General features: G+C 44.9%; 1 protein-coding gene across 1 annotated transcript in view; it reads left to right on the forward strand.

Moving 5' to 3' along the window:
* Kif26b (kinesin family member 26B) overlaps positions 1–22040 on the forward strand; it is a 400661-nt gene that overhangs the window by 312352 nt on the left and 66269 nt on the right. Inside the window, exon 6 of the mRNA XM_028755262.1 lies at positions 21381–21587. Within this exon, the coding sequence (XP_028611095.1) occupies positions 21381–21587 (207 nt within the window). The remainder of the gene's footprint in view (positions 1–21380; positions 21588–22040) is intronic.

Here is a 22040-nt window from a genome sequence, read left to right on the forward strand (position 1 = left end):
AGATAGAAACACAGCTCTTCTATGTGTCCTTTAGGGAAATGAAGGCCAACACATGTTACCTTGTCCAGTTTTAAATCAGACCTCATCTAATTCCAATAGAGAGCCAAACAAGACCAGGGCTTACAAATGGTCCCCCAGAAGGAGCCCATACAGGAGACTCAGCTGCTCACAAGCTCTTGCCTCCATTACTACTAGGGCAAGCATCTCCTCTGGGAGGCTCTGGATTTCAATGGAGCGTGGAGTCACTTGTCCCTCTTGTTTGCAATGGGGACATTGATACTGTCTCTTCTTCAGTTTTTGTTTGCAAAGGTTAAAGAGGTACCACCTTCTGTGGCCAGCTCAGGATGACAGGGAAACAAGGTGGCTTCTCCCACATCCTTACATGTTGCCACTCCCACTTTCTTTTTCTTCATAGAGTGATAAGACTAAGAATTTTGATTTTGAGGAAGAAGGAAATTGACTATTTACAATTTCCTGTGCATGGTTAGATGGAAATTAGATTTTTCTCACTGATACTGGCTTATCTGTTTACAACCCCCAGATGTTTCAGGTTGCTGTGCTGTTGACTGGACTATCATCTGAATCCTCTAACTCTCCTTAGAAAGTGAGGCTTTTTAAGTCATGGGGACTTGGTCACGTGAGCAATGATGTAACAAGAAGACTTGAAATTCGTAATATTGCCACCCTGTTAAAAATTTAATAAATGCTCATAGGGAGAAATTAGGCATGAATAGAGGCCATCTGTTCTCTTTTTCTTTAACTTTGTTTCTGTTTTCTTTTTGTCTGTCTTTCTGTTTGTTTGTTTCTGAATGGCATTCTCTCCAAGTGAACTTTGTTGACTTACCAAACCATGTTGACCATGGAGAATGGGCAGGCTAAACTTTCTCCTGTCTTGCATTGTCAGTGTTTGCCTGGAGACACTGATGTGAGCCTATGTCCTTAAGCACCACCCCTCCTCACTTGGGGACAAAACTGTAGGTGAGCCCCTGGGGAGTATGGGTCTATACTGTCTGTCAGTTCCATGACTTGCAGAGTCAGTATCAAGATCGCCACTGTTGTCTAAGGAGCCAAGACTTCCACATCCTGAAAGATTCTGCAGACCCTGAGACCCTCCAGACCCTGAGACCCTCCAGATCCTGAGACCCTACAAACCCTGGCATTTGGAAAGTCAGATCATCCCCATGTGCTCCATTTTCCCCCCAATCTGAAAACTGTGTGTGTCAGGGGAAATATGAAAATGAAACTCTGGAGATTCTCAAGCTTCCGTTTTTGGTTTTGTGTTTTTGTTTACTCACTTTGTTTTGTTTTGTTTTGTTTTGTTTTGTTTAGACTGAGTCTCATGTAACCCAGGCTGGCCTTGAGCTCCTTGTGTTGTTACAATTGGCCCTGCACTCTCAATATTCCTGCCTCTACCTCTTGTCCCAGTGCTGGGATTACTGGTGTGTCACTCCACAGCCAGCCTAGGTCCAGACAGTTGGCTGTGAGGTTGTGCCAGCAGCTGTAAGTCACCCAGAGCTTCTGTGAACCTGGACCCCAGGGCCGTGGCTTTGCATTTCACAATCAACCTTGCACCTGTGAGCATTGGTGCTGCTGCCTCCCTCTTTGTAATTATGCTTTTCCTTTTCCTTAGCTCCTGGGTTTCACTAGAACATCTTTGCCATCAAGTTATTATCCTGAAGGTTTGTGGCTTTAACAGGGTGGACACCAATGCTGAGGCCCTCCAGGAACTTCTTGCTATTAGCCCTTGTCAGTGGACAGTTCAGTGGGACACCGCTGCCTATTTAACAGTCCCTGGCTGTCATGTATCCTGTTGAGAACTGGTCACTTGCTGGCCACCTCAAAGCCTGGACTTTGCTGTTTGACCAGCCACGAAGGTTCCCTCGGGCTTCCCAGGTCTCCCATGTTCTGGACAGCTGAATCTTCTGTAGGGCTGGGGAGGGGCTCCTTTATCCAGCTCTTCCAGTAATGCATTTCCTCACAAGTCACCCCTGGCCAATCTTCTGTTTGGCACATGGTTTAGATAAAGAGGATTTTGTATGTATCACTTCCCACCAGACTCTCCTAAGTGGAAGCCTGGGATTTGGAAACTGGGTTGTTTTTCTGCTCTTTAAATGAGTGCCTTGCTGGACACCTTGTTGACAGAGTGCAGTTCCTCACATCTTTATTACAAGAGGGAGTGCCTGAGCCCATCAGGACGTCCTCCTATGTCAACGTGAGTGCCTGTGATCCTGTGACGGAGTGCCTGAGCCCATCAGGACGTCCTCCGATTGTCAACATGAGTGCCTGTGATCTTGTTTATATACTTAGAAAAATTAATTTTTGCTTCTCATAATCACATGTGATATGTGACTCACATCCAAGCTTAATGTGAAATTATATACTTCCCCAAATATTTCATCTACATTTCAGAATCTAGTCTCTGAAAATGATTTTTAATGACATAATTTCCAGCTTTCATTTTAGCACGTGAGAAAGCAGCGATCTAGGGCAGGGCCCTTCAGTGATGGTACTGTTAATATTTGAGCCAAGTAACCGTTGGGGTGGAGGGTGCCTGGTGTCTTGGGAATACTCAGCAGCAGATTTAGTGCTTGCTATTCAGATGATAGTAGAATCCTCCATGTTGCGATCAAAGCATCTTCTGACATTGCCACATGTCCCCTAATGAAGTACTGCTGGAGCAGAGGTAAAGATCATAGGACAACCACAGCAAAGTCACATGACCCTCAGCTTCTGTGAGTGATTTATAGCATGATGTACTTTGGAACCTTGCGACTCATGTGTCCAGAGTGAACAGATTTAGGAAAGAGAATACAAGAGTCAAAGGAAGCTGACCATCTCGGTATCAGCCCCAGTGCCAAAGCTCCACTCATCTCAAGGGTATCAACTTCCTGAATTCCAGCCTTGTGGGAAATCTTGATTCAGAGCTGAAGTATGACAAATACCCAGTTAATGTGAAAGCCCTTCTGCCTCTCCTTGCTCACTCACCAGTTTAGAGGTTAAATAAAACCAGTGAGTTTGAGGAGCTTGGCAGTGCCTGGCTCACTGTACCTTCTGAAGGACCAGGACATGAACAATTAGCAGGGACTTCTGAAAACCTTCTGTTGGGGCTCTGGGTGGAGGCTACCCTAACGTTTATCTGCAGAACTGTCTATCCTGCTGCACCACTGATTTGGTCATACCTAATTCTTTGAGTCTATAGTCCCAGTGGCATCAGACCTACGGAAACAAACAACTTTTATACCAAATAACTTTGGGTAGGAAAGGGAAGGTCTGAGCAGAGAAACTGCAGTGAGCAAAAGAGAGTTTCTGGTTGTGTTCTTAGCAACTGGTTTTCCTCTAATAAGTCACTGCTTTAGAGAGAGCTCCTTCTCTAAAGCTTTCCCGCCCTGTTTCATTTTTTAAAATTCTTTGAGTGAGCAGTATTGTCTGTGTTTCTGACTTATTTCTTTCCTAGCCACCTGGTCATAATCCAGGGAAAAACAAATTAATTCACTGCCATTGGCCCATGGATCACAGTTGGAGAAGAACATTCTAGAATCTTTGCAAAAAAAATAAATAGTGAATGACTAATTAATTGAATAGATAATTTGCATTTACCTCTACAGTTGGAAAGTTGTAGGGGACAGGGAGAAGGCCTCAAGCAGGGGCAAAGAGGAATCTTGATGTAGACTAACAGTCTGAGGTGATTCCCACTTTGTTCTGTTCCTGTCAGAGAATGGCCATGACTGAAGGAAGAAGCTGGAACATTTGATGAAACAGCAGGGTTTCCATACTGTCAGCCCCCATAATAACTGAAGCTTCATACATGGCCCCTCATTTCCCTCCACCATGTTTTTCTAGCTGGGGGAGGGTCCGGGAATAATAATGGTGTCAGCTTTAAACCACCCACTCCCATGGCCATCGTCTAAGCATAGCTACTAACAGTGGGAAAGGACTCTGACTGACAGGCTGAACAGGGGTTCACATTCACCACCCCTATGCCATAAGCCACTTTCTGCCACTTGCTGGTGGGCTAAACCAGAGAGTCTTCTATTTCCTTCCTCTGCTCCAAGGGCAGCCACTGCTTGAAAACCGAGTCTCAGAGAAACAACGAAGATGACTACCCATGAACCCATGGAAATGGAAAGCCAAACATCCAGGGCCGCACAGGAAAGGGGTGTCACACCAAGTTTTGTAAAGGGACTATCTACAAAATTACGGATAAGGTAGACACATAAAAGGGCTAGGCTGGGAGCCCAGGGCTGGTAGTAGCAAAACTCTGGGGCCCCCTCCCCCAATGTATTAAGGAGGATGGAGAAGAGTAGACAGTGAATCTGGAGGGCATAGAAGACACCTCAGACCAGTCTCTCAGCATGGCCCTCTTCACTCCCTGGGACTCGCAGATCTCCTTGTCAGCCCTGCACATTCTGTCTTTGGAGAGAAGCCTGGGTGAGGATTTTCCTCCCTCCTCATTCTGCCGTGCTGTAATAATGGGCAGAGTTGCTCAAGGCTACTTCAAATAATCTCTTTTGCCATTGACAACATGAGGTTTGTTCTGCCATTAAAGTGACACAGGCCCTGGAGGAGGAAAATCCTAGGTTCATTTTCTTTCATCCATTTTCTTCAGTGTACAACTATCTTTCTCGTAAGCCCAATGTCTGACAGTTCTGGCTGCATGGGACACAGTGACACAGTAATTTCTTTGGTCCACTTGCCTGCTGAGTTATTAAATACTGATTCCACATGAGAGAAGAAACTGAGCTATACACTCCTGAGTGTTAAGCTTTTGGGTTTGGATCTCACTACCATGGAACTTACTATGCAGACCAGGCTGGCCTTGAACTCTCAGCAGTGATAGTATTAAAGGCATAGGTCTCTTGACTGACATTCAGAACGTGTGTCTTCAGACACATCATGAATGCCCAAGGAGACCTACAAGAGTCTAATCTGCCTGAAGAATACTCACCAGGTTCTCTACCTGTCCTGACCTCACTGAAGTTCAAACCAGGACTTGTCTGTGGCTTTGCCTTTGATCAGAATAGCACTAGGTTTTTGTTGAAGATTCATTATAAACATCATAATGATAAAGGGAGATAGAAGAGTCTGTGCTCTCAATTACCAGAATCTCTTGTTTGTTGCTTGCTGGCTTCCAAAAGAAAACTGGAAGTTGGGAATCAGCAAAGAACAGGGTGCTTGCTTGGAACTTGAGCAGGAACTGAGGAGAGGATATGGTCCAGCTTCTTTCTGCCTTCCCTCCAGTGATAATTGTTAGAAAAGATGAAACAGAAGCAAGGAGGAGGCATGTGCAGATTTCCTATGAGGTGAGTTACCAGACCCGTGAGATGAAAAGTCACTTCCTGGAAGATGGCTGCTCCTCTGGTTTCAGGACTCACATCACCATGGGATTTCTAAGACATTGTAATTCTTTAAAGTGCTGCTTTGGGGCACTGGAGACATGGCTCAGAGGTTAAGATTGACTGTTCTTCGAAAGGACCCTGGATCAATTCCCAGCACCCACGTGGCAGTTCACAACTATCTGTTACTCCAGGTCCAGTGGATCTGACACGCTCACACAGACATACACGCAGGCAGAACACCAATGTATATAAAAATAAGGTGCTGTTTTTAAGGATTCCTGTTATACTGCTATATCAGCACCCAGTAGACTAAGGCAGGAAGATTGTGAATTTGAAGCCATCTTGGGTACATAGCTAGACCCTGTCTGAAGAAGGAAAAGAAAGATAAAGAGGAGGAAAAGGGGGAAGGGAGGAAGAAGAAGAGGAGGGGAAGAAGAGGAAAGAGGAGGAGGAAGAGGAATTTCTTGGTAGAAGTAGACAGATTGACAAATACATAGTAACATTTTTTTGAAAGAATTCTGTTGGTCATTCTGTTTGAAGGTGTCATGCTGTCAGCACTGGGGGCTGGGGGTGTTCCTGTTTGTAAGATGGCTAACAGGGTCTCAGTCTTCAGAGCCTTCACTTCCTATTAGAGAGCCCACAGTCTCATGGACCTCTAGAGTGGACAGCATACACCCGATGGTATCCTCAGTATGTTTGACTGTTGGATTAAAGATGTCACTTTGCTTCTTTGGATCTCAGCGCACTGTCTGAAAACAACATGCAGTGCCAGCTCCTTTCAGTTTGTGCGTTAACTTAGCTGTCTCCTTAGCGCTGCGGTGCTAACAGGCAGAGTTATATGCAGGTACTACCAAGACTCAAACAGGAATCATCATGGCCTTTGGAAGTCAAATCTATCAGACACACAAGGAAGGATGATAAACTTGATGTCACCTGGCGCCAACCTGCTTCAGTTTGCTGAGTGATTCGCAGGTCTGTTTGCAGAGAGCTACACAGTTTTTGAATTTATGGTATGCCCACCAAGAGGGTCAGTGTATCTGTCAACCTGTCAATAACTACACTGTAAAGATTCGAGTAACATGGCAGAACAGTTTCAGAGGACTTGTTACAACCCACCAAGTCAGATAATTTACAATTTTAGGAAAATCCCCCAAATACAAATTTACACAATTTTGAGTTGTTTTTTTACTCTCTCTATCAGACCATTAATCTAAAATTAAAAGTCCTTTATACTTAATTGCAGCCTAGGCTTTTATTTTTTCTAGTGTTAAAGTATGTTTTAGCATGCTGAGCTACAGGAATATGAGGGTTAAAAAAAATTGACTCTAGAGAGTTCCATAAAACTTGCCAAGGCAGCCGTAAATACATTCATGGTGAGGTCTGTTTTGTGTACGATTCATGTGCGGTTGGATGGCTTGATCCAGAGGATTTATGCTGCTGCATTGCTTCCTCTTTGCAAGTAGCAGGATGGCAGACGGGCAAAGTCACAAATCATAGAGCCGCGGCTGGGCTTCAATCCCATTGCTTGAATCATAGTCCTTAAATTTTTAGGGGACTCTGGTCTTCTTTTTAACCTCTTTTCCATGAAAGGGTGTCTGTGAGCAAAGCAGAGATTAGCCACTGGTGGTTATGTGTTCACTCTAAACCATATGCACAACCTGAGACTAAGTATGAGAGTCCCCGGTAGCTTCAAAGCACCCCTGACAGACTCGGAACTCTCAGGACAGGCTCACCTTCATCTCTTCTGTAATTTCAGGCTCCCCACCACCCCTTGTTCACCCAGCAAGACTACCCCCTCTTCCCATGCCATCCACCCCTAGAGATACACAAAGACAAGAGTTAGCATCCGAGCATGCTGCCTTCACAACACTTGGACCTAAGGTGCCATTCTTCATAGAACATTTGCTCTTCAAATCTCCTGTTATCTCCAGAATCTTCACAGTAAAGATCCATTTTTCACTACTTACAACCATGCTTTCTAAATCCCAACTTAAAAGCATTCTGGACCTTTAGAACTGAGTGCTAACTGTGTGAAAGGTACCATCGGTGACATTAGGCTGTAAAGACCTATAAGCAGCAGGTTCATGCACACTCCTAAGTCAGTCTGATTAATGTGGAAATGTGTATTTCACTTACAGCCTGACTGCCATGTAATCTTCAAATATGAATGCCAGCCACAGGGCTCATCCCACCAAGAGCCTTTCCAGTGCAAGACACCTGCCACTGTCTGGTCCCAGCCTCACACCTCCATTCTAAATTCGACTTTCTCAGGGAAAGTCATTATAGACTATGTGACTCCATGTTGATAGCTGAGTGTTTCTTGTCAAGAATGAGAGTTTATTCAATCAGTGCATTCTGAGTGGAGGTCACTAGCAGCCCTTTCGGGGCTGCCTGAGGGCTCTTTGTTGTCTGGATTATGTAATGGATGGGTAGTATCATAATAAGATTCTTGGTACCTGATTGAGCCTCAAGATGACTCTGGGTTACATCCTCTTCATTTTCAGTGTTGACACACTGGCAGGTTGCCAGGGTTTATGTATCCAAGAATGAATAATGTTGTGTCTGCTCTGCCCCAACCAGGCAGGCATGTGTTTTCAGTGACAGGTTCCATCAAATTCAAATGTCAATCTGGAGGAATTATGACTGAGCAAAATTATCCTAAGTCCCCTTGCTTTTAAAATCTATTTTCCACATGAAATAAGTATTGAACATCCATATTAGTCAGGGTTCTCTAAAGGAAATGATCTGACAGAATGAATAGCTGTATCTATACTTACATCTGCATCTCTATCGATAGATGGATGGATAGATGGATGGATGGATGGATGGATGGATACATAGATAGACAATAGAAAGAGAGAGAGAGAGGAAGGAAAGAAAGGAAAGAAAGGAAGAAAAGAAAGAAAGGAAGAAAGGAAGGAAGGAAAGGAAGAAAAGGAAGGAAGGAAGGAAAAAGGGAAGGAAGGACAGATGGACGACAGACAACTATTTGTCTATTAAAGAGGGATTTATTAGGTTGCCTTACAGGATTCATCAGTCCATGTATTTTAACTATGACTGTCCCACAAGGGAGAAGCTAAGCATCTAGTAGTTTCCTCTCTGCAATCACAATTTGGCACTGGAGGCCTAGAGCCCTTGTAAGCTGCTAGTCTTCAGTTTACTGTTGGAAGCCCGAAGAAGAAAGCTCTAATATTGGTGAAGGAATGTCACAGCAACAGGATAGCAGACTTTGTGAGCAAAAGTGAGAGCAGGCAGGCAAAACTGAATGTTTCCTTCTCCCATGTCCTTTGATTCAGGCTACTGCTCACATTTAGGGTAGGTCTCCTTGTCTCAAAAAATCTGATTAAGGAACTACGTCACAGCAGTGGTCCATGGTTTGTGGTTTAGTTAGTTTTAGATGCAGTCAAGCTGACAACCAAGATTAGTCATCACACTGTCCTACTCAACCATGTATGCATATTCATTCTAAAAATTGTCAAATGAAATCATTAAACATTATCCAAATCATACTAACTCTTACACACACATTCATTCACTGCCAGCTGTGTACATTCTATCGTGTACACACCATAAACACATCCCATGCCCTCACACTTACATGCACATATAAACATGTACACAGTCAAATTTGTGTCCTCACATGCATACACTTACACACACACACACACACAGGCACTTGGGCACACACAACAGTTCAATGCCAAGAGGAAGAGCGGTCTCAAATAGTTGTTAATTTTTTAAATATTGATTTCCCATGTGCATTACTTTAGTAAGAATTAAAATAAGTGATTATTTAAGAAAAAAGTCAAGACTGTAGAAGAATTGGTTTTGATTTTGTTGTGGGAAGTTTATACTTCAATGATAGCAAGAACAATGACAAAGGTGAAGGGGTAAGTATGATGAGGACTTGTACCACTTTAAACTGAAAACCTCCTGAGCCTGTTCAACCGTTCAAATGCTAGCACTTAATCCAGTTACACAGCTTCCCTCAAGAAAGCTGGGAGTGAGGAGAAGTCACTACAACTTTGTTGTTCTCCTGTGCCAAGGGAGCTCAAGGCCATCTGTATGCTAGGCAAGCTACTCCAACTAAACCACCCAGATCCCTGCATAGAAAAGTTCTTTCCTCAGGTACCTGGATCTTAAACATTGGTAAGACTGTCATCTCCTAAGAAATAACACTTACAGTCCGTGTGGTTTTGATTGACAATGGGGCTGTCTCTTTTGAGACAGAGAGTCCTTTAGTATGAGGCTGGCCTGCCTTGAGGGCAGTGGTTCTCCAAACATGCCTCTGTGGCCGCACAATCTATATGTAGGTGGAAACAGACTAGAAATACCCATTGTCAGATCCCGCCCAAGACCACCTGAATCAAAAACTGTGCAAGGGGACCAGGAACCTGTCTTTCAACTCAGGGGTAAAACCTTAAAGAGTTATTCTTGAGTTAGAAGACTTGACTCTTCCTTGTGTGTGTCTATGAGACCAGCTCCCTGAAAGCTGTGCTTACTTAAGCAAAAAATACCTCTCCAGGAGCTCAGGCCCTGGGGCAGTGCCTTCCAAAAGTTGACAGAATGAAGAATGCGTCTACTACTCTTTTCTGATACAAATCCAATGTATCTATTGGATAAAAAGATGTTTCTATCAGTCTGTTTGCTAGCTATCATCAATATATTCTGTTTCTGCAGGACATCAATATGTTGTCCTCTGTGACAAGCTTTCTTTTCTTCTGTCTTCTGAAGCAGATCTGTCTTAGGTTCCTTCCTTCAATCTAAACCTTTTTGTCATGCTCAATTCCCCTAGGTAAGGGAGAGTGGGTTACTAATCAGCATTGACAAATACTTATCTGTCTGTTGACTGCTTTCTCATCCCCCATGCCATGTCACTCGACTCGTACTAGCACCCAGACACGCACTTCCATAGGACGCAAGTCTTCACCTGTTTGTCAGCTCCCCAGCCTTGCATGTACTCAGTCAACCCTCACACTCAAATCCAGTGCTTAAAAAGTACAACCAGCACACCTTCACCCTTACCTGCAAAGCTGCCCAAACTGGAAGGAGGCCTGTGGCCTTGATATCATTGCTTTAGAGAGGGAGAAAATCATGACACCTGGAGGTGTCTGCTGTCACACTGAGGAAGAACCCTCCCTCTCTTCCAGGTCATCCAGCTCTGCTGTCTCTCTGCCAGCAGTGACTATATCTGCAGAGCCAGAATAAAGCCCCCATCTTCCTTCATCAGTATCCTGGTCTTTGAGGAAGCTGATTCTGTGCTGTGCAAAAGTACCTGTCAAGGAAGTGACATAGCACTCACAGTATGGCCAGCATGGCTTGAGATCATCCATCTTCTCAGGGGACATTTGCCTCTGACATTTCCTTCAGACCCTATGTGCTAGGAAGGCTCTGGAATGCTCACATTTAGGAGACAGCCTGACTGATGAGCTTCCTTTCATTAAGGCTTCCATCCCTTCTCAGTTACAGAGGGAAAGCTCCATCCTTTCAGCCTTTTAGGTGAGGAAGACTGTCACTGTTTGAAGTGGGTTGTAATTTAATTCTGTGTTATTGCTGTTAGCTTCAGTTCTTAGCAAACACAAGGGAGCAGGCCATGATTAAGCAAATTGTATGTTTACTAGGTACTTTCCTCCCTAGCCTCTAGCTGATCATACACACACACATACACACACACACACACACACACACACACACGATTAAAGTAAAGACAGAAAACATAGCTTTCTAATCTTTTTCCGTATTAGAACCTACCCACGAGCTTCAAACTTGTCTCCTGTTACCAGCAAGAGCCTGTCTGCTAAGGCAGAGGGTGGTGAGGAAATTGTAAGGACCAGAAGCTGGCCCTTTAGGGAGGTGACAGAGGGTCATGTCTTTTCCCTCCACCTTACATTATGCCTTCCAACAAGATGGCAGCAGGAAGCATGGGGCTTGCCTGAGCTACGCCAAGGACTGGAGTTGTTTTAGTTCTGAGATGAAACCTAGAAAGCAGAGAAACCTTAAAGAGAAATGGTAGTGTGCCTTTCTCTTTTTACCATGTCCCTTCCCCTTGCAACCTCAGTCACCCTTTAGTAGATGGAATGTATGCACTTCTGAATGTGAGGCTCTGCTTCGAGGCACTGGTGGAGGAAGAACTGGGGTAGCCATGGCTACTTACTGGACTTTCTTGTTCTTTTTTATTGTTGAAACTCCAAGACCTGTAAAGGAGTAAGGATCTAGGACCAAGATGTGGTGTACTGTCTTTGTTCCCGCTCCATACTCTTTACCTCCTTTCTTTCTGTTGTGGGGATGGGCATGAGAACACAGAGTTTGTTCGGTGATCTATTGAGTGTATGTCAGACTTCAGTGGAAATTAAAGTTATCCAGAGTCCAAAGCCGTAGATGAGATGATTCCAGGTTCCACTCTCTCGACCTCAGGGCTCCCTCTGATGTCTTTTCTCCTGGGATGGTCCTCTGGTTCTTTTCCTCTTCCCCAGACTATGGCTGGGAGCTTCAGGCCTTTCTAGGAAAGTCTCCCCACTCCTACTGGATCTAGCTTCCCAGCAGACTCTGAGACAGATGCCTAGTCTCTGCCACCAGGCTAGAGAGGCCTACATGATGAACCAAGTGGGTTTTATGCTAAGTTACTCTTCATCCCCGGGCAGCCTCAAGAAGGCAGACTAATTTCTCTCTCCCACCAATCTCCTAGCACGAGGTCCTGAGCAGATACTGTTCATCCATGTTACTAGCAGGAATGAGATTATCTCCTGGGAGCTGCCCATGTGATAAAGCCAAATCTAGACACTGTTCTCCTAAGATGGCTTATAAAGCAAATGGACTAAAGATACACCTGCAAGGATGATCCATACCTTATAATTATTATGATGGTTGGTGCTGAGATTTTTATTTCAGATAAATAAGTTATTTATAATAGAATTTGTGTGTCTAGGTCAAAGGCCAGAAGCAATGAGATATTGAGATTCTTGGGGCCAGGAAGAACCCAGCAATGAGGTGCTAGAGACAGCAAGGCAAGTGTTCTGTAGCAAGCTGAAGTTTTTCATTTGTTCTAGAAGGTTCCCAGAGAAAACACAGTCTCCTTGTTGTCCTGCCTGTTGTTTTCCAAGCCAAACAGCAGCTCTCTGGTGAAAGTAATGGCTGCAACACCAGGCACAGCACTTCTTAAGTCTTGCTTGTGCAACAGCAGATCTGTACCTTAGATCTCTGGTGGTAGCAACAGCATTGGTAGAAAACAGGTCCTTTATTGATAGTAAATGCCTCAAACCCAAACTGCACATCTGAATGAATTCTGAGTTTAAGAAGTGATCATTGTTGTCTCTCTCAAAAAACTTCTTCGGTGATATTTTGAGTGCATGTAGTAAGGTGTGTGTGTGTGTGTGTGTGTGTGTGTGTGTGTGTGTGTGTATGTATGTTGTGTTGCTAGGGCTTAAACCCAGGGTTTTTCATATCTAAGTGAGCATTGTACATCTGAGCCGCATGGCAAGTGCCACTTTTCCTTTTCCATTTGATACAGCTTCTTACTAAGATGTGGAAGATGGCCTTGGCCTCACTCGGCAGCCCAATTAGACCTTGAATTTGCAATCCTCCTGCCTCCACCTTCCAAGTAGCTGAGATTACAAACTTACACCACTATGTGTGTCTGAGTTCTGGTGATGGTCTCATTTCTACTTATTGTTGAGAAAATCTCCAATCATATCAGTCAGTATTTATTAAAAATCAGGCCAGAGACAGAGTGGGTGGGAACTGGAAGGCCTAGTTCCTATAAAGATCTGGAGAGCTCATGGAACTCTAACAATAATGTGTCTTAAAGAAGAGCTTCACAATGATAATGACAGTGTGCACAGAGAACTCTCACCAGGCTCTGCATAAGGAGCTATAGGCAAGGAGAGCCAGTCAAATCCAAGGATGAGACCCCTGATAGATTATCCCATCCCAGCTGGTCAGCCCCAGACTCATATACATATGAGCAACTCTAAGGAGCACAGCAGGCTGAATTACATGGACATGTGTGTGTTGTGTGTGTATAAAATAATAATCTTGAAGAAGATGTCATGGTTAAGGGGGCGAGAGGGAGAGTGGGGGAGGTAGAAAATGGGACAGAAATGATATAAATGCAGTATCCACATTCTCAAAAGTAGTAAGAATAAATGTTTTTTTAAACGTTAAAATTGACAGCACTGTGAAGAAAAAGATGAACCACCTTTGAGAACAACAATGCACTTAAGTGGAATATTGAACCATACACCATGCCATGGGGGCCATAAACCTCTACTAAAACTCTGTATGCCAAAAAATGTGTGTGTGTGGGGGGGTGGATTTAGAATATAGGGCCTTGTGCCTCCAACTCCATAAGCTAAATGAAGGAAGAGTCAGTAAGATCTCACCCGCGGGGTTCCTAAGGCTCGTCCACCCCATGGTGGATGTAGCCCCCACACACAACAGCACCTACTTGTTGAGTCTTAAATCCAGGGGTTTGCAAGATTATTTGATTAATATTCATGTAAACTCTTATTACAGTGATATGGAGCAAGGACTCTCAGCCCAAAGTCTGTAGAAGCAAATGCTGTAGGACCTGGGTTTTGCAAAGAAAGAGAGAATATTTTGGTGTGTGTTCACCACACAAGGAATCCAAGGACTGCCAGCTCAAATCTGCCTCCCTGTCCATTGGTAACAGAATTTATACAGACCAGAGAGGGAGGCGATGCTTGCTGATTGGATGGTGAGAAGCAGTTGTTGGGCCTTTGCTCCCCCGCCTCCTCTCACTGTGTGTTTCAAGCTTGTTATCACATTCAGCACATCACATTTTGAGCTTTTCTTGTCAAAAGGCAAGGGCCTGGTTCCTTTAGCATGTGTCATTCTTGAAAATCCAGTTTTAATGCATCCTTGCATGGATTCTGGAAGACTTTGCATAGAAAACAACCTAAGAAATTGGTTGTTTGGGGCATTATGCTTGAATATGTTCAACCATTAACTAATTTCAAAAGAGAATATTGTCTCTATTTAGAAATGGGAAGGCTACCAAGAGCTAGAATCTATCTGACTTCAAGGTTCATGGTCTTTTCAGTAGGCCCAGATATCACAGTAATTGCTGTGAGGAAGTAATAGCTAATACCAAGTGTGTATTCTGTAGCCCCGGCTCCATACCTCAGAACCGTATGGTTCTTGTTACTGGTTTATACACTAGAACCAAAGAACTTAAATCTCTTGTCTACAGACACACACCAGCAAATGATCTAGATCTCAACCCTGTGACCCCTTCTCCACGGCCTGTGCCCTAGGCACCCAGCTATACATCACTTAAATCGCAGGAAGGAAACTGACAGTGAACGTTCTTGACATTGGAGTGATTTTTCCAGGGAAAACTCAGCATCCCACAACCCACCTCTGTCAGGCCCAAAGATGCCTGTCTTAGGGTGTCTGTCTTAGAGTGTCTTGACACCAGCTCATCCATTTAAAATAAGTTTCCTGAACAGAATGAGCTAAGGGTTGGGGTGACTTCTAAATAGGCTACTGTCAGAGTTCCAGTCCTTTCTGACAGACTGGCCCCTGAGATGTGTCTGTCTCATCCTCAGCTGTTTGGCCTGTTCTCTCACAAGTCTACTAATTGGTGTGAGGGACTCTGCTCCCAAAGCTGCCAGCCATTAGCAGTGTTTCACACGGAAGGGCTTTTCCTCCCCACTGTGTTTTGCAGTTCCTGGCTAGGCTTGCCTGGTGACAGATGCTTGCTGATGAAGAGCTTTATGGAATCTTCTAGGCCCCCTCCACTCCCCGAAGCGCTTCTTTATTGAGTACATCTCATTAGCAGGCTCCATTTTCTGCTCTCTCACATGCTTCCTCTCACTTAGCTTTATTGTGGCTCCTTGTCACCTTCGCCAGGCTGGCTTTGAATAATGTAAATCTCCCCTCTGATGGCATGGCTGCTCATTACTTGCTGTCTGGCGCCACACAAACTTACCTAATGGTGCCTCTGAAAAGCTGAGTCTTTAGTGAAGGAACTGACCCAATCCTTCCCAAGTCCTCAAGGGTACTACTCCAGCTTTGTATGCGTCCTGGAAGAGAGGAGCAGGTCAAGGCCACAGCCAGGCAGTTGGCTTTGGGCAAGTTGCTGGAGTACCAGAACCAAAAATCCCAGCGTGGAGCTAAGGAGCATGGTAGTCATAAGGACAGTGGTCATTCTTTGGCAGAGCTGCCTTGGGGAAAGCACATGGAAAGAAGATAAGAGCCTTACGTCAAATGGCAAGGTCTGTACAACTTGTCAAGATGTCATAGCAAGGGTGCTGGCACTGAACTACTCTTGTCAACACAGACTGTCCCTCAGGAAGCCTGAGTGAGTGCATCTCAGCCTCTACCCTCCAAATACCACACCAATCTGGACTCTCTCCAGGTGGACTAAGCCCTATACTCTCAGGACACTTCATGAAGGACGACACTACATATTTTTCACAAAGGAATTCAATCCAATGGATTTTGTAGCACATGGCCAAACTGTGCTTCTTCTGGTCTCTAAGATCTCCTTAGGTGCGGTTCTGCAATTCGTAATGACCATTTTGCTTTGCTGGGGCAAAGCCATTGTGAGACATTGTTTAAAAGGTCTAACTGTCTCAGTACAGCTGTCTCAGTCCTCCACTGCGTTTCCTAGCCTTGGAGTTATTAGAAACCTACAAGCCTTACTCCGACCAACAGGTGCCTCCTGGTCCTCTATCATTCTCCTTGAACCCTTCAGTCACATAAAATCATAGAGATTTGCCTCCACCTGTGAGGAAGAAAAAGCGGTCCTCTAAGTTTTTCTCTTCATGGCTGGATCTTACCTAAATTAGGAGAGACCCAGGAAAGGCCTCAGAATCCATCTTCAGGACAGCATGGCCCTGTTTTTCACCGTCCACCTCCTAGGCATGGGCTAGCACCCTCAGCTCAGCCTTCAACCCACATGTGAGGCTGAGGGCAGTGTGATCAGTCTCCTGTCACCAGCCTTTATGAGGAATCCTGGCACCCCATCCCTGCCACTAGCCCCACTGTGGAAAAAACTGGATCTTTGGTTGGAATTACCTACTGTCAAGCATTGCAGTTTGGTTGTGTTGTCTAAATTGATGACCTCTTAGTGCATCACATGTGTGTGCAGATGCGTAAATGTGCATGTGTGTGTGTGTATGTGTATTATAGGCCTCACTTATGTTAGGCAAGCGCTCGACTGCTGAGATATCCAGCAACCAGCTCCCTTTGCTTTTAGATCTCCGTCTGGCAATTCTTTCTTCTTTTTCCCACCATTCTTCCTGTGGTGGCTTTTGAACAACTCATCTTCTTGAGATGGAGTCTTACCACACAGCCTCAGCCACATAGGTCATGCTGGCCTCGTATTTTCAGCATCCTCCTGCCTCTGCCCCCAAGTACTAGAATTGCCAGTGTGTTACCACCATGTCTCACTAATGAGCCTATTCAATCTGCCTCTGGTTTTCCTTTGGGGGAAGTTTCTATACTTGGGCTCAGGATACCACAAACATGAAGTCTTGAAGAAAACCCTGGGATACTGAATAGCAGTTTTGGCCAGTTGCTGCATCTACTCCTTGACCAGTTTCTACTCAGCTAATTCTTAAAAGTCTGTGTTAAAAGAATTAGAACACAGCAGAGGTATTAAAAATTGAAAAGATGCAATGGTTGCATCTGAGGCTATCCCCTGGGACCCTGAGTAGGAGAACCTTCTTACCCAGCATTGATTACAGCCAAGTGGCCGAGTGGTTCATTGTCTTGCTCTTGTCCATGGATGGCTTTCACTGTGGATGTTCACATGAGGAACTTCAGTGAAAGCAAATGCAAAGTTCTTTGCCCCTTATTGTCTGGTATAGCCTTTCTGATTGGTGAGGCATCCTTTGAACTGTGAGCCTGCCCAAAACCCCCCTGGGTGTATAGCTGAACCCAGGCCTCCAGGCCAACAGCTACTGGCCGAGAAATAAACAATAGAGTCTCACTAGGTCTGTGCCATGATGACTAGCGACCAACAACTGTGTCTGCTGACCGTGTGTAACAGTGATGATGAGGAACTGCAGTGCCCACTCCTCATTAGCCTTCAATAAGCTGGGTGGCAGCCAGCTATCACCTCCTCATTGACGGAGGGTGTGTGCAGCTTCAGAGAATGATGGTAGGCCCCTCTCAATGAGTGTATCACATTCCCTTTCTCTCCGGTCTCAGGATGCCGTCCACCTGGAGGTGCTGAAAAGATTAATGAGGAAGACATAAAGACAACAGCTGCCCTGAGCAACAGCTGTCTCGCACGAACCATGAGTAATTAAACGAGGCAAAGTGGCTCCCAACCACAGGGGACTTTAGTCCATGCTGACAGTCTCCCCCTCTCCGGGTGTCTACCCCTCATTTCCTACACTCAGACTGTCCCTTTAGCTATCTGGATGCCATTGTCCCAGGTCTGTTCTTGGAAGTGACTGTGGTCTTGACCCTGAGGGCTGAGCTAGGCTGACTGTGTATGGCAGCCCCCTCCCCTGTAGGAGGGACAGAGCAGAGGACAGGGTCGAAGATGTTGCCAAGAATCCAACAGTGTTTGTAACAAAAGCAAGGGCTGCTGGCAAGAAGTCCGAGGAACTTTCTTGATCATAAGTGGTGTCTCTTAAGCTCTTTAATTACAGAGGATTAAGCAGGAAGTAGAGTGCAGGACTAAAGGAATAACGGCAAAAAGGAGGTGAAGCAGAAAAACCCAATTTCCTTTCTAGAAGGGGGAAATCCTCCATTTATTTAAACGACTTGTAGCTCTGAGTTCAATGGTTTGTTTTTTTAGAGCTGTGTATCTCCTTAGCAGGACATAAGGCAGGGTCTTCAGCTCATGTGCAGAAAAGGGACCGAGTGCTTCATTAAGATGCAGGCGTATGCTTCCCCTTCAAATGGCTGCCTGACCCCATGCCTGCCTGCCTTCTTCTGCGTGTGAGCTTCTGCCTAGCCTAGCTCACATTTTCATTCAGCACCCCTAGTTACCTAGAAATGCCATGCAAAATTGCAAAATAGAAAGGCAGCAGGTCATGTGGCTCCATCAGTTTCACTTGGAGTGGCAGCATACTTGACTTGTGTGGTTCGTAGTGCATGGGGAGAGATACTCACAGAAAGCCTGGGGGGGCCCGTTAACCCTCAGAAGTAACTGCGTGGGTGGGTACCTGCTTTTAGCATACTGTCTGTATAACTGGAACAAACCTAGACATGAGAAGAGTTAAAATCAGACTGTAGAGAGTAATGAGGAACAAAGACATGCCCCAGTGGCAGATATATAATCATAGTGGCTATTGTCCTGTATGCAATGACTGTGCAACTCCAAAGTGCTGTCCTGGTAGGATCCTAGTCATAGCTTGTGCTTACTAACTAGCCCTACTATAGTGTCTGTCCTGGGGTCCTCTTTGTGCAACATGGGACCTACAATCCAGGTCAAGGCATTCTGTAGCTTTATCAGCAGCAGCAGCATTGGCAAAGAATAGTCTATCAAGGTCCAGAGGAAGACAGGTGAAGGGAGCAGAAACTGAGTCCTCTGTGTACTGTGTTCCACATTCAGCACCTCACACAGCAACTCGGAAGACTCTCACAACAGTTTGGTAGTCAGGCATTGTTACCATTCCAATGGGGAAAGTGAGGTCCAAGAAGCTTGACCATGGGAGGTAGAAGCTGGAAGTAGATAAACATAGGGCCCGAAAGATAGATCTGGCTCAGCTCCATCGTCCACAGGTTTAGCAGCAAGGTGTGTCCTAGTTACTACTGTCAACTTGACTCAGCCTAGAATCACCCACCTAGACTCTCAATTGAGTATCTTTGTCAGGTTTATCTATGAAGGATTATCTTATTATTAATTGATGCAGAAGGGCCGAGCCCACCATGGGTGACACCATCCTCCAGCAAGTTGTCCTTGATTATATAAAAAAGCTAGCTAAGCATGAGCCAGCAAGTGATTCAGAAAGCAAGCCAGCAAACAGTGGTCCTCCAAGGTTCTTGCTTTAGTTTCCTGCCTTGACTTCCTGAAATTATGAACTGTGACCAGGAAGTATAAGCCAAATAAATCCTCTCCTCCTCTAAGTTGCCTTTAGGCAGAAGTCTTACTACAGCAACAGAATGAGGCTATAACACACCAGTGTGTGATGTCCATTTCCTCCTGTAAAATCGTGACAAGAGTGCCCATGCTCTGGGTCATCAGGGGAATGAAAGAAGATCATGCAGATGATGACACAGGCCTGGCATAACACAGCCCCTCACCTCCAAATGGCAGGAAGTTTTCTATGATCTCCCATAGGAGAATCACATTTTGAAACCTAGAAGGCCAACCATGCTCTGCCACCATGACAGCTGGCCTTCAGTCCACACTGGAGTATGGACTATAAGGAGATGCAAGGGCAGGGTATTAGACATCTGATGAGCCTGGTACCCTTGGAATTATTCATGATTACACTTTGTACAATGACGTTTAGTCCCCAGGCCTCAGCAAACAAGGGTGAGATGGACAGGTGAATGACCTCAATCCACTGTGCACCATACGGATTATTCTGTGAGCATTTCTATGCATTCGAATGTTTTGTTAAAACATGTACAACCAGGGGCTTGGGAGATGCTTGGAATAGTGAAGAACTTGCCCTGGAAGCTTGAGGACCAGAGTTTCAGTCCCCAGCACCCACGTAGATTTTAAGTGGGCATGAAAGCCCACCTATAATCCCAATCTCTGGGAGGCAGAAATGGAAGATCCCTGGAGCAAGTAGATTAGCTATCCTAGCCTAATTGTCAAGCTCTGGGTTCAAATGATAGACCCTTCGTCAATATATAAGGTGGAGAGTGGTCAAGCATCAACATTTGACCATGTGCACATACACATGTACAACCACGTATACTTGAACTCACACATATGGGGACCCATATGCACTTACAAAAAATGATAACTATGCCTTGCTCCAACCCTGCTGGAGATTTCATCAGAACCAACAACTAGTCAGACAAAGAGGACAGGAGTTGAAAAATCATCCTCAGGCATTCACAATTTGCCACATTGTAGCACTTAAAGTATCTGCCCCTGCAGCTATCTGGCCTGCCCTGTGCATTATGTGTTCTTTATGCCTAGCATAGTACTGACACATATAGATACTCAAAGAAAGTGACCATCACAAGCTGACTGAATAAACAACATAGTAAAAAAACTGCTGAGCCCAAAACCAAACCAAACCAAACCAAAAACAAAACAACAATAACAGCAAACAAAGCAGAGCTAAGTCCATCTCCCAGGACTGTAGCCTCCAGATCTGTGCTGGTCCTCAGTTTGACTTCTGTTACCTTAAGACTACAAAGCAGATGGCTCATTTCTGTGATGGCTGCTGTCCTCGGTCATGGGGCAGAGCAGGGCTGGTCTCAAGCATTAGAGACGCTTGTGTTCTGTGACTCTGAAGGTGGAGTAGAGCATACTCCCCCTTGATTCCAACCAAGACATGCTTTCATCCCCACAAATGAGGCCTCTCCACGCTCACACAATGGGATCCCAAATAACATGTTGCAAACGAATCCTTTATCACACTTGTCCCTTGGAACGAATTTCAAATACTGGCCATTAAAACCAGGCCATTTCACAGGGCTTTAATGATGACACTAATAACTGTGGATTTTTTTGTCTCCCAGAGCCCTGGTGAGCTGAGCTGGGGAGTAAATTATGAAGCTAACTTTTATGTGCATGGTTTATTGATCTTTGAGCTTCAAGGGAACTGTACCAGCCCCTATAGCCCGACAGTCCAGATTAGCTTTTCATCTATGTAATTGGGCCACCAGGGCACAGTTAATTTTTAATTTATATTAATAGGAAGACAAAGAATACAGTGCACCTTCTCTGCATTAAAGTAATGGACATATCAAAACATTCTACCTGGTAATTATAAATAAACCATCCTTCCCATGACCCAGTGAGGGTTAGCTTACAGATTCATTGTGTACTTCACTATAATGTATCATGAGAAGGTTCACCACTGCCATGCATATTTATACCATCTCGTGCAGAAGGCCATTCCCATCACTCAGTAGCCTGCTCTTTGGTTTTAACAGGTGAAAGTCATGCTGCGTATCTGTTCCCCGTCAGCTCGTGATACCTCAGAATCCAGCTCTTTCCTGAAGGTGGATCCACGGAAGAAGCAGATCACCTTGTATGACCCCCTGACTTGTGGAGGTCAAAATGCCTTCCAGAAAAGAAGCAGCCAGGTTCCTCCGAAGATGTTTGCCTTTGATGCTGTTTTCCCACAAGATGCTTCTCAGGTGGGTTAAAGTCCCCGCAGGACTCACCTAGTATTGATCCAAGGGGGTGTGAGCTGGTAGGGTATCTTCTGGGACACTCTGATGGACAAGTTCCTCTACCCATATCATTATGTTTGGAAGTCATTCTGAGTGCCACAGAATACCCCAGTTCTTCTGAGTTACTGGTATGCTAGTTTCCATGGAAAGATCTGGTGTGTTGGGATTTCAACAAATTATATACTTGGAGGGCTAAAGAGATGGCTTAATTGGTGAAGTGCTTACCACACAAACCCGAGGATCTGAGTTCGGACTCTCAGCCCTCATACAAGTTATACATGGTGGTACACACTTGTAATAGGCTCCTTGGAACTCACTGGCTGGCTAGTCTTGACAAATGAATGAACTCCAGGATTAGTGAGCGATCCTGGAGAGAGAGAGAGAGAGAGAGAGAGAGAGAGAGAGAGAGAGAGAGAG

The sequence above is a fragment of the Grammomys surdaster genome, unplaced genomic scaffold (assembly GCF_004785775.1).
Source record: "Grammomys surdaster isolate TR1022 unplaced genomic scaffold, NIH_TR_1.0 126051, whole genome shotgun sequence".
NCBI classification, from domain to species: domain Eukaryota; kingdom Metazoa; phylum Chordata; class Mammalia; order Rodentia; family Muridae; genus Grammomys; species Grammomys surdaster.